The following is a 13,105-nucleotide window of genomic DNA, read 5'->3' on the forward strand; positions in this document are numbered from 1 at the left end:
CTGTGTGTGGAAAGATGCAAGAGTCTGGATTCACTAAAATCATTCCTATTGTAGGCCTCTCAGCTATCTGGGTCAGGATTCTGTGTTTTTCACATCCTGCGCCCCTTGGGGCTCACTGTGGGGAGTGGCTGCAGTCTGCAGGGTCCTGTGTTTTTCATATCCTGTGCCCCTTGGGGCTCACTGTAGGGAGTGGCTGCAGTCTGATGGCTGCTAGATCACAAATATTCTTCCTCTTCCTGAGTGACCTTAGAGCTCACCAGCTCACAAAGGAGGGCTGCAATCCCTGATGACTGTGACACCCTTGTCTACTGATAAGGCAGGAAATATTCCATTTCTCAGTGCACTCTCCACTCCCCCAGACTCTTCATATAGAGTCAGGAGGCAACCCTATCGCTTGCACGTCTACCTTTGGAATTTATTCCTTGAGTCATAAATGCTTTCAGTCTTCAAACATTCGCTATTGACTGAGAGGCAGATTCTGTGTTAATGGGACAATTAAGTCATGGAAGGAGGAGGCGGAGTTGATGGGGAGATAGAGAGATCCCAGAGGCAAACTTTTGCTACCTTCCGAAGTTGAAGTGTTGATCTTCATGCTACCAACGTGAAGGATGTGAGGAAATTTGCCCCTGGAATCTCTCTCCTCAATTACAGAGCTGGAATTAGAAGCCTAAAGATCTCAAGTTATAGAAGTAAGATCTGCGTCTGTACGACACAGAGAACAAACATCAAAACATCATGATGCTATAAACTTTCCCTTTCTAAACATGGAATCTCTACACCAGGTCTCTAGGGAGTTAGATTCAGCTTACAGAGTATTCTATTCTAGCAAAATAATTTTATTTATCTAACTTCTTAAATTTAGTTTTTTAAAAAAAGATTATTTCACCTCTAAGGAATATGAGGAAAGTATTATAGTGAAAGTTGAGAACTCCCTAAAAATGCATTTTTAAATTGTTTTAATATTATAGATGTTTATTATTTCTCATACAATACCTTATTTTATAAGGGGGATGGAAGTTGGAGCTTATTTATTTTGAAGAAATGTACTCTGAATTGTCTGAGTGAGGTATCTCTGATGTCAATTGATCCATGGATGGGTTAGATATTAATCGACCCATTGTTGGTCCTAGAATAAGGTCATATTTATTTTTGAGATAAATCAAAGGATGATATCAACTGTGAGTCACACAAAGAATTTCGTATTCGCAGAGCCTGACCTAAGGGCTATATAAAGAGACTCATTTAAGGAACTTGCATTGGGAAGGAACAGGGTACATTGGGCTAAGCTGTTCAGAAGAAGTGTAGAATGAAGTTTCTTCTGTTGATACTAGCTCTGCAGGTCGCTGCTTCTGGAGCTGCCCCACTGACTGACTATCCAAGCCCTGAAGAAAATGACGTGGCATTCGCTCAAGTAAGAACTGGCACTATAGAATTTATCTAGCCTGATTTTTGTCTTTAAGATTTATTTCACTGACCTGTTTTATCCTGAAAGTACTAGTTGAAAACTGTTTTAGGGAGCCATTGGATTTTAGCACTGTTTTGTTGTTGTCTTATTTTTATTTATTTATTGCTGAAGAGGAATGTAAGAAAAAAGTGTCTGGGAGGAAAAAATTTTCCTCTACTTTTCTAGATTCTTCTGGCTGGTCTAAAAGTTAAATTGATATGAGACAGATTAACAAGAGAAAATCAAACAAAAGTTTCATAATATCCATATACGTGAGAGATTCAGAAAAACTGAGTTAACTCTCCAAAATGGCTAAACCCTTGCCTTAAAAAGGTATCAGTGTGCAGCCAAGTTATAAACACAGAGCCCCAACAGAAACCTTTCTATATAATGATGTATCAATATATGTATTTTTTCCAGAGATATTTGGCAAACTTTTATGGCCTTGAGATGGAAACAACTCCAATGACAAAAATGAAAGTCAATAGGAACGTCATGGAGGATAAAATTCAGGAAATGCAGCAATTCTTTGGGCTAAAAGTGACTGGGCAATTGGACACATCTACTCTGGACATGATGCACAGACCTCGATGTGGAGTGCCGGATGTTAAAAATTTCCGAGTATTTCCAGGGCGGCCAGCCTGGAAGAAACGTCTTATCACCTACAGGTAACATCATAGCCAAGTATTTTTCTACTTTCCCCTAGGTCTGTGTTCTAGAAACTTGAGCCAAATAGACACAGCTCTAAATCTGGAAGTAGATAGGAAGCATCCCTCAATTATTAACACTATCCCTGTGTTAAAATAGTGTCTCTAGAAGGGAAAACCGTTCCTTCAATGGAATTGTTGGGCTTGCAAGTCCAGAACAGAGTAGGAAAGCCATACGTAAAAGAAGAATGAAGCTGAATCTAAAAAGAAGCAAGAGAAAGCTTTATAGACTATTTAGATGGATAAATGAAGAAGTCTGGGAGCAGGGGTAAAAGGCATAAGCCTCTACAAATGTAAATCCTTCATAATGGTGACCTGTAAATAAGTGAGTAGAAATCAAGTTAGATTCTGTTTAAGAAGTAAAGTTCCCAAGGATAAATATTTCTGTAGATGAAGCAGGTTTTTCTCATCTGGACTACTGATTTATGGAATGATTCATTCTTGAACGATGCTAGCAGAAATGAAGTATTGTAATAAAACAAAGTTGACACATGGTTTCCATGTATTTTCCTCTTTTGTTCTGCTGGTAAAGAATCAACAATTACACCCCTGACTTGAAGCCTGAAGATGTTGACGATGCCTTCCAGAAAGCTTTTCAAGTATGGAGTGATGTGACTCCCCTGAAATTCAGAAAGGTTCATGACAACGAGGCTGATATCATGATACGATTTGCATTTCGAGGTAGAGAACTTGGACTTATGTCATCTGTCTCCTTTGGCGTGCCCAGGTGGCACAGTAGTACAGAATATTCTTGCCAGTGCAGGAGATGCAAGAAATGCGAGTACAATCCCTGGGTCAGGAAGATCCCTTGGAGTAGGAAATGGCAACCCTCTCCAGTATTCTTGCCTGGAAAATTCCATAGACAGAGGAACCTAGCAGGCTACAGTCCATGGGGCCACAAAGAGTTAGACATGACTGAGCATACACTCACACATACACGCATAACATGTGTAGATAGACTAATTTGCTTTTTCTTTTTTAAAAAATAAGAACATGGAGACGCCTATTCTTTCGATGGCCCGTGGGGAATCCTGGCCCATGCTTTTGCACCTGGAGCTGGTCTTGGAGGAGATGCACATTTTGATGAGGCTGAAACCTGGACTAAAGGACACAAAGGTAGGCTCCCCAAGCCCTCAAAGAATTAGAAAATCCTAACAAATTCTAAGTTATATCCTGTTTTTGAAAGGCCACATTCTGAGAAAGGATTATAAGGACAGGAAAACTTTTTCTGATTACAATTTTGACACTGAATAAAATTGTAGCACTGTTTCCACTTCACCCTCTATAAATGGAGTATATTGGACTAGATTATTTTAAAGTTCATTTCCAAGAATCTATGAGGATAAACTAGTTTTTTTGTATACACTCAGGAACCTTAAGAACCATAGTATGGAAAGAAAAAAGCCATTATTTAGGGGATCAGTTTTTGGCAGTACAATCCATAAACTCAAAGAAATACAGATACTAATGCTGTATATGCCAAAAATCCTAGAACAGTGTGATCATTTCCATGATTCATTATATGCCAACAATTTCCTAAATTCAGAGTGGCATAAAAAGATGAAGTTTTAGAGGATTTAGAGATCTCTATAAAGAAATACAAGGTTATGTGGTCAGGTAGTCTCTTGTGGTTTGGGGATAAAAATTTCAAAATGCCCCATTGATCATTTAATACCTTGTGTGTACTTACAGAGGGGATAAAACTCATCATCCATCCCAGACAGTTGGGGGATGAGGGTAACGAACATCCCCTGTTATTTGGAGAAGTCACTATCCACTGGAAAATCCAAGGTGTCACATGGGAAGCTTTCTTAATATTCCTATTGGAGATTCTAGACTCTATGACTGACTATATATGGAAAGGAAGTAAAGAGAAATTCATCAAGAGTATGCTCTACTCAGCACCATCATCTCCACCCCCAGCTGACATTGCTTGCATTGATGGCAATATTTTTATAGACCAGAAAGGCTATTTGTTTTAGTTTGACACATGGCCTAAGGCTTATGAAACCTTTGATTAAGAAGATAACTTTTTTTTGTTGTCAAAAGACAAATGATTAGGTCCTGGCTGAGCCTCAAATCCTCAGTAGATATGTTAAATTTGTGCAAATTTTATCCAAAGGCATTTTGGGTTTGTAATCTTTTCATCTGACAGGAGAAAGGTGCTGATTAGCCTGGAGAATTTTTAAAATTCTAAAGAAACTTAGGAAAGTCATTTAATACAGACCTTTACAGATAGAGAAAAGAAAAGGTTAGAGGCTACCTTGTGAAAAAGCTGGGACCAGACCATTTATTTCCTAGGTCCTATCTTAGCACAATGGATACTTTCTATTTGTCCATGTTGCCTTATTTTAATTTGCTTAATTCTAAGCTTTCAAAAGACTGAATTATTTATGAAAATCCTAATTTAAAATCCTTATTCTTGACTAACTGTGATACAGTAAATTCTTTTTCTTTTTGACACAGTAAATTAAATGAACAATTCCCATAGTCTTTACTGAGTTTCTATTAGGGTGTTAGGTGATAGAGGTGCTTAGATTCAGAAATGAAAAGGGCACAGTCTTGCCACTGAGAAATACACAATCTAAAAGGAAACAGAACACAAACAAAAATCCATTATTTTGAGGTGAGAACCAGTAGCGATCTTTTGTACCAAGTAGTACAGGAATTGAGAATAAGATAAATTCAGGTTTAGGCTAAATTGTAAAAGGTTTTGTTTACTCTTCCCAGTCTTACGCAGAGTGGAGAGAATGAGTCTTTGCGTCTTCTTTCTCGTTGTTTGGTAGAAGTGAAAGCATCTCTGATTTTGTTACTGGACCCGTGTGTTACAGGGAGTGCTTGGAGGATCTGTATTCTTAGAGATCCCTCAGAGAGGTGTGAATTCTTTGCTCATCTTGGGTTCTAGAGATTATTTCAAGATCAGGCTCTGTAGCTAAATGGTGTGTGACCCTGGGAAGTCAGTTCTGAGCTTCCTTTTTCCATAGAGAAAGAAAGAAAAAAATGAAGGCATTAGACTATAATGAAGATTTTTTATTTTTTTTTGATTTTTTATTTTATTTTATTTATTTATTTTTTCTAACCCTGGGATTCTTCATTTCTTCCTTTTCTAGTTGCTTTAGGTGTAGAGTTAGGTTATTTATTTGACTTTTTTCTTGTTTCTTGAGGTGTGCCTGTATTGCTATGAACTTTCCCCTTAGGACTGCTTTTACAGTGTCCCACAGGTTTTGGGTTGTTGTATTTTCATTTTCATTCGTTTCTATGCAAATTTTGATTTCTTTTTTGATTTCTTCTGTGATTTGTTGGTTATTCAGCAGCGTGTTGTTCAGCCTCCATATGTTGGAATTTTTAATAGTTTTTCTCCTGTAATTGAGATCTAATCTTACTGCATTGTGGTCAGAAAAGATGCTTGGAATGATTTCTATTTTTTGAATTTACCAAGGCTAGCTTTATGGCCCAGGATGTGATTTTTTAAAAAATCAGGAATTTTCAAATCTTCTGAGAATTAGGAAATCTGAGAGAAAGGGCACACCCTTGTCTCTTACCTACAAAGATACAGCCTTTGGGACATACAGAAAAAAAAAAAATAACAGTTATAACTATAATGTGGTAGTGTAAATATGTCTAAAGTGTAAATATAGTCTCTTTGATTTCATTGGGAATCATGTTTAGGAAAAGGGTCATCCAAGAAATTTTTAGAGCCAAGAAATTTGGATGTGAATCTTGGCTCAGGCACTTAATTTGTCATTTAATCTTGCTGATACTATATCCTCATCTGAAAATAGAGAACAAAATGACTTCCTTTTGGTTGTGTAAGTATTAGACATAATGTGGTGTTTTTCTCAGTGACTCACAATACCGTACCTTAATATGGATTTAAGATTTGAGCTTTGTAAAGGAAGGTTACCAAAGACTTTTCTATATCCACTGAAGCCTGATTAAGAGAAAAGCAGAACAAGGTCATGTGAGTTGAGAATTATTTAGGAGCAATGAACACAGCTGTGAGTTATTCCAGAAGTTTTGACAATGGAACATATTTCATTTGAGAGTGCAGCAGTCCTTAACCAGAGGCATACACTACCACATGTAAAGCAGACAGCTAGTGGGAACCTGCTGTATAGAAGAGGCAGCTCAGCTTGGTGCTCTGTGGTGACCGAGACGGCTGGGATGAGGGGATGGGAAGGAGCTCCCAGAGGGAGGGGACATATGTATGCATATAGCTGATTCACTTCATTGTACTGCGGAAACTAACACAATATTTTAAAGCGACTATTTTCCTGGTGGCTCAGATGGAAAAGAGTCTGCCTGCAGTGCGGGAGACCTGGGTTCGATCCCTGGGTGGGGAAGATCCCCTGGAGGAGGAAATGGCAACCCTCTCCAGTACTCTGGCCTGGAGAATCCCATGGATGGAGGAGCCTGGTGGGCTACAGTCCATGGGGTCGCAAAGAGTCGGACATGACCGAGCAACTTCACTTTCACTTTATATCCCAATAAAAAGAAAAGAAAAAGAATATGTGGAAACATTTTTTTGGTTGTCAAAACTAGAGGGGAGTGTGCTACTTGAATTCAACGGTAAAACTAGAGACTTATAAAGATCCATAATGCACAGGACAACCCTGACAGCAAAGAGGAGTCTGTCCTATGTCGACAGTGCCAAGGCTGAAAAAGCTTGCTCATGAAGGAGGAAAGTGAGATATTTCTAAAAGTTTCCCTTTTCACGGTGTCAGATGTTGTGTCATTGTTCTGTAGGTGCCAATAGATTTCACTGGTTCTCTCTTAGGCCCAAACTTGTTCCTAGTTGCTGTTCATGAGATTGGCCATTCCTTGGGTCTTGACCATTCCAGTGATACACGTGCCATAATGTTTCCCAGCTACAGAGATGTTGACTACAGGAGATTTCGCCTCTCTACTGATGACATACGTGGCATTCAGTCTCTCTATGGTGAGTTGAATTTCTTCACCATTTTGCCAAATAAAGATACTCATGAATAATCTCATACTATCAGCATTTGGATAAACATTAAGATTTATCTTCTCTTTGAACCCCATGAAAATTCTGTAAGGTATAGGCAACATAGATATTATCTTCATTTATGGATGAGTACAAGGGGACCTAGCGTGTTAATGCCTGAGCCAGAGGCAAAACCTGAGTCTTCTGGTCTGAAATCTGTTCTTCCCATCCAGCATACCATTGTCTTTTGAAGAAGGTATATGGACAAATAATCTAACCAGAACAGGAGAACAGAGTGATCAGATTTTTATTCTCTACAATGTTGCAACCACATGGAAGGGGAAAAATATTTGTTGTATTCCTGTGAATGTTATAGAAAACATAAATTGCTTTTTAAGTATTTTTCATCAAGAACATTGAATGTTTTAAAGAGTGTTTCTTCATCTTAAAAACTAAAAGGCATTTTTTTTTCTTCTAATGCTTCTTGAAATGTACTTTCAGGACGTCCAGATAAACACCAAGTTCCATCAAATCCTGACAATACAAACCCAGCTGCTTGTGACCCCAATATGAGTTTTGATGCTGTTACTACTGTGGGAGATAAAATTTTTTTCTTTAAAGACTGGTAAGATCATTTTCACATCTAACAAGTATTAAAGGCTGATCCCTAAGATTTTTTTGTGTGTGAGAGAGAATGGTGAAACGTGATTTACAAATGAAGTAGATAAAATCTGTGAGTTGGAACTTGGACTTGATTCTGAAGGCAATGGAGAGATCTTGAGGATCTTGAAGCAGGAGAGCAGTGTGATTATATTTGTTTTAACTAGAAAACTGAGCTGTAAAAATGGATCTGTGGCAAGAATCTGGGTTGGGGACAGATAAAACAGGTAGCAAGGATGTCAGACTATTTTAATCATACTGATAGATTTTAATTAAGATGGTCAAATCTGGACTTAAAGCTGTGACAGAGTACCAGACTCGATTCTTGATTATAAAAAAGAGAATTCCAGGATGATGTATGGTTTTTGTCTTAGAACATATATTGAACCAGATATTGGATGGGTGGGGCAGTGAAGAAAATTAGTATTTGATAGACAGAACAAATATTCCCCATTATTGAGTTTATGGAACTGAGATACTTGAGGTTGAGTTGACTTCCTTTAGGTTACAGAACTGGCGCCTGGGCTGTGAGCTCAGACTAGAACCTGGATACCTTGGTTCCAAGCTCCACGTATTTCCATATGCCAGTCTGCCTGTTAAGATCATTGCTAGTATTGGAGGTGATTAAAATCCTCTGCGTGTGGTTCTCCTACACAAATGCCCATAGAATAGAATGTGAAGCTGCTGGAAAGAAACATGAAGTTCTTTCACAGGTCCTTCCCTCTTCATGGTTCTTTGGTCTACAGAGATCTTTTAATGTGTTAAATGTTTCTTGTCAGGTTCTTCTGGTGGAAGCTTGCTGAGAGTCCAAAAACCAGCGTTAGTTTAATTTCTTCTTTAGGTCCAAACCTACCGTCTTACATTCAAGCTGCTTATGAAATTGCAGACAGAAGTCATGTTTTTCTTTTTAAAGGTAATTCCAATGTTTAGTTTTGCTATTGAGTCTACTTCTAAGGAACAGAACAAATTAAGGAAATAGTAGTACATTTAAAGAACTTTTAAAAAGGCACTCCAGATTTTTATTAATGGAGGCTCTGAAATATAGCCCCAAATAGGGTAAATATACTTAGGTAATATGTAAAGCTTATTGCAAATTTTATGAAATATAAGATAATACTTTGGAAAAAAAATACAGAGCTATAGAAGGTAAACCATGTTTAAGAACAGGAGTAATATATTTTGAATCTATGAAATAAGAATGATGTTTCTTGTGCTGAGTCAGTATTTCTATTACTCTTTCCGTATGATTACAATCTACCCGTTCTCTTTGTCTTTACAGATGACAAGTACTGGTTAATGAACAATTTGAAACCGCAGTTAAACTATCCCAAGAGCATACATTCTTTGGGCTTCCCCTCCTCAGTGAAAAAAATTGATGCAGCTGTTTTTAACCCACTTTTCTATAAGACCTACTTCTTTGTAGGTAACAAGTTTTGGAGGTGAGCTTTAACGGTTGATGATTTGACCCCTAAGATTTGTGAAACACTCAGGGAATGGGATTTTTCAGAAGACAGCCTTTAATCTAAATTTTAAACAGCCCTTGATTTTCCTACAAGAGGGATCAAGATAATATAGCACTGGAACAGTTGTTTTCAACCTAATTCTTTTCTCTGTACTGTTGGTTTATGATAGGAAATGACAATACATGTTTTAAAAGGAGCACTTTAAATAAAATGTCATGTTACTAATCACAGTGGAAATGAATTGAAAAAGAGAGGTGTCGATGTATGAGACCTAGTATTTGCAGTCAGTTTGCAGGGCGTATGCATTTTCAGATTCCTTTCTGGAAATGTTGGACCCCAAGGAGACAGAATGAGGGAACCATGCTGTGAGTGACAGCAGGTTGTTCCAGGTCTTCACTAGCTGGAAGTTAGAGAGTCAGGCTCTAGCATGGGCAGAAGCATTCTGGCAGAGCGGGGAGAGTGCTTGACTGGAAGTCAAGAAGCCTAGGGTTTGAGTCCTAAACTGTGCATGGTTTAGGTCCTTGGTTTTCCTATGGGTACAGTTTAAACTCTTTCAGAAGAGAATAAGGCAGGTTTTGTGATTCATAACCATCAAATATCAAGCTTAATGTCATGAAATCCATATTTTGATGTAGTTTCTGCTGGTTATTTCTTTGCTCAGGTATGATGAGAGGAGACAATTCCTGGACCCTGGTTATCCCAAGTTGATTACTACATACTTCCCAGGAATTGGCCCCAAAATTGATGCAGTCTTCTATTACAACAGTAAGTGGATTGGGAAACCATGAAAAGAATGGAAAACCCTTATTAAAATACTGGATTATAGAGTCTTCAAGATCAGAGAAAAGGGCTCCAAATTGGAAGAGAAAGTTCTGCAGTTCTCCAAAGGCCACAGAGAGAAAATCTGCAATTTTTTTGGCTCAGAATAGGTGGGCCAGAAGAAAGAGTGAGGTGGCATCAATGATGGATTTATACTAGGGTGGTCTATCAGACAGGGAGCAGATAATTCTTGCCACTTTCATATGTCTGAGTCTCTGGGATTTCCATCACGTCAAGCTTCACAGTATACGTAAGCAAGCGGATAGCAGTCAAGGCAAGCAGGAATCTTTTACACATTTTTATGTCCTGAGTTCTTTAACTTCCTTTCAGTCCCTTCCACCCTTCATGGGTTCTCATGGACTGAGTCTCAGGGTGGGATGAAAGAAGTTTGAATTTATTTGAATTTGTGTTTATGAATGTCTTCCAGCAAGGTCAGGCTAAGCAAGATATCTTTGGGTCAAGATATTTTGGGTTGTATTCCTATCCCCATGTTTTATTTACTTTCCCCATCAATACTTCTATGCACCCTACCTGAATTCACTCTCCTCTCTTCCATTCTGAATTCTCCACCTGGAGTGTGAATTTTCAAAAACATTTACATTTTTAAGAGTCAGTCTTAAAGACCAAACAAACTTCTCATTAATGATAATAAAGATATTTATGGTGAAAAGACTAGTAATAGGTAGATATCTGAGGGCAGGATATCTAATCAAGAAATCCAACTTCATAATCCTGAATTTGATCTTGTTTAATCTAGGTTATCTTTTTTTTTTTTTAAGAATGCAATCAGAGAATTAAAATATTTCTTTTTTTTTTTTCATTTTTAGGACACTACTATTTCTTCCAAGGCTCTATATTACTTAAATATAATGTCCTAGCCCAACGTGTCGTTGAAAGTCTAAAAAGCAGTACTGTGCTAGGTTGTAAGTAATGATATAATTACTGGTGTTTGTCAGTTCACTTCAGTTTAAAAAGTATTTATTATATACTTGCTATGTGCCCAGTACCATGTATGGAGATATGTTATCATAAGGTAAAATCTATGAACCACAGATAAATGACTATATAGGCAAGTGATTATATAATATATATAAGATTATTTGATTTTAAAAATGCTCATTGTCAGTTTTTATTGAACTCTGAACAGATACCTTCAAAGGCCAAAAGAATATCTTGGTTCCTAATATCCTTCAACTGACCAATTTTAATTATTTCTTTGGCTTAATTAAGTCAAGTAATGATTAGTCTCTGTAACCACTGTATGTTTCAGCAAGGGTATTTTAATTATTTGGGGGTAAAGGCAGAAGGAGAAGAGGGCAACAGAGGATGAGATAGTTGGATGGCATCAGCGACTCAATAGACATGTATTGGGCAAACTCTGGGAGATGGTGAACGACAGAGAGGCCTAGTGTGCTGCAGTCCATGGTGTCGCAAAGAGTTGGATACAACTTGGTGACTGAACAGCAACAACAAAAGTAGACTATACTTAGAACTTTTTAAATGACAATTAACGAAAGTAATATATAAATAAATCATATAATTATGGTGATAATATAATTTTATTCTATTGTTTGTGTTGACTTTTCTGTTATCTTTTATAATATATGTATTGCTCAAATAAAAACTTGAAAGAAAGTACTTGGTTTTTAAGAATTTTTTTCTTTAAAAACAGAATATGTGTTTTGAAAATAATTTTGGACCTACTATTAAATAATAGTTGGACTTCCCTAGTGGCTCAGACAGTAAAGCATCTGCCTACAATGTGGGAGACCTGGGTTTGATCCCTGGATTGGGAAGATCCCCTAGAGAAGGAAATGGCAACCCACTCCAGTACTCTTCCCTGGAGAATCCCATGGATGGAGGTGGGCTACAGTCCACAGGGTGGCAAAGAGTTGGACACGACTGAGCTATTTCACTTTCACTTTCTTTCTTTTCACTTTCACTATTGAATAAAATGTCTGTTACTGCATAAAGGGGTGAAAGAGAGATAAGGCAACCAGAAACAGGAAAACGTCATATTTGTTTTGGTCACTTGCTTAAAGCCACCTGAGTCTTTGGTCTCAAATCTAGACAGCATTCTCCAGACCACAAACAACCCCAAGGACCGTCTGCAGTGCATGACCGCAAGCGTGGAGAGAAAAAAGAGTGAAATGCGAACTTCCCACTTCAGTAAACTTTTCATCGCAGTCGTCAGGTTTCTCTTAACACACATGCTCTCTCTGGATTGCACATATATTAAAATACGTGCACTTAACATATGCACATAATCACTAACAACTTATGGGTTTGTGGAACGCTCGTAGTTTTCTATGTATTTTCACATCATTGCTGATTGATATATTCAAGATCTAAGAAATGGTCAAGCCTATTTCAACTCAGGAGGAGGGCTTACAAATAGCTGAGAAAAGAAGAGAAGCTAAAGGCAAAGGAGAAAAGGAGAGATATACCTATTTGAAAGCAGAGTTCCAAAGAGTAGCAAGGAGAGATAAGAAAACCTTCTTCAGTGATCAATGCAAATAGAGGAAAACAGTAGAATGGGAAAGACTAGATATCTCTTCAAGAAAATTAGAGATACTAAGGGAACATTTCATGCAAAGATGGGCACAATAAAGGACAGAAATGGTATGGATCTAACAGAAGCAGAAGATATTCAGAAGAGATGGCAAGAATACACAGAAGAACTATACAAAAAAGATCATCTTGATCCAGATAACCACATGAGATCACTCACCTAGAGCCAGATACCTTGGAGTGTGAAGTCAGGTGGGCCTTAGGAAGCATCACTATGAACAAAGCTAAAGGAGGTGATGGAATTCCAGCTGAGCTATTTCAAATCCTTAAAAATGATGCTGTTAAAGTGCTGCACTCAATATGCCAGCACATTTGGAAAACTCAGCAGTGGCCATAGGACTGGAAAGGATCTTTTTCCTTCCAATCCCAAAGAAGGGAAAGGCCAAAGAATGTTCAAACCACTGCAAAACAGTACTTATTTCACACTCTAGCAAAATAATGCCCCAAATTCTCCAAGCTAGGCTTCAACAGAATGTGAATCGTGAACTTCCAA

The 13,105-nt window shown here is 37.8% G+C and overlaps 1 protein-coding gene across 1 annotated transcript; it reads left to right on the plus strand.

Moving 5' to 3' along the window:
- The first annotated feature begins 1,252 nt into the window (after positions 1-1,252).
- Positions 1,253-11,649, plus strand: MMP12 (matrix metallopeptidase 12). Its single transcript, XM_061440093.1, has 10 exons — positions 1,253-1,411; positions 1,865-2,112; positions 2,684-2,832; positions 3,142-3,267; positions 6,929-7,090; positions 7,601-7,724; positions 8,539-8,672; positions 9,039-9,198; positions 9,884-9,987; positions 10,869-11,649. Exons 1-10 carry the CDS (start codon positions 1,307-1,309, stop codon positions 10,970-10,972), a joined length of 1,416 nt encoding a protein of 471 aa, XP_061296077.1. The 5' UTR covers positions 1,253-1,306; the 3' UTR covers positions 10,973-11,649.
- The last annotated feature ends 1,456 nt before the right edge of the window (positions 11,650-13,105 follow it).

Source organism: Bos javanicus, chromosome 15, assembly GCF_032452875.1.
Source record: "Bos javanicus breed banteng chromosome 15, ARS-OSU_banteng_1.0, whole genome shotgun sequence".
In the NCBI taxonomy this organism is placed as follows: domain Eukaryota; kingdom Metazoa; phylum Chordata; class Mammalia; order Artiodactyla; family Bovidae; genus Bos; species Bos javanicus.

Excerpts from the sequence above, each read along its gene's own strand:
- MMP12 (XM_061440093.1), top strand. The coding sequence starts at position 1,307 with ATGAAGTTTCTTCTGTTGATACTAGCTCTGCAGGTCGCTGCTTCTGGA. Across the intron at positions 3,268-6,928 it reads CTGGACTAAAGGACACAAAG|GCCCAAACTTGTTCCTAGTT; the intron begins GTAGGCTCCCCA and ends GTTCTCTCTTAG. Across the intron at positions 7,725-8,538 it reads ATTTTTTTCTTTAAAGACTG|GTTCTTCTGGTGGAAGCTTG; the intron begins GTAAGATCATTT and ends GTTTCTTGTCAG.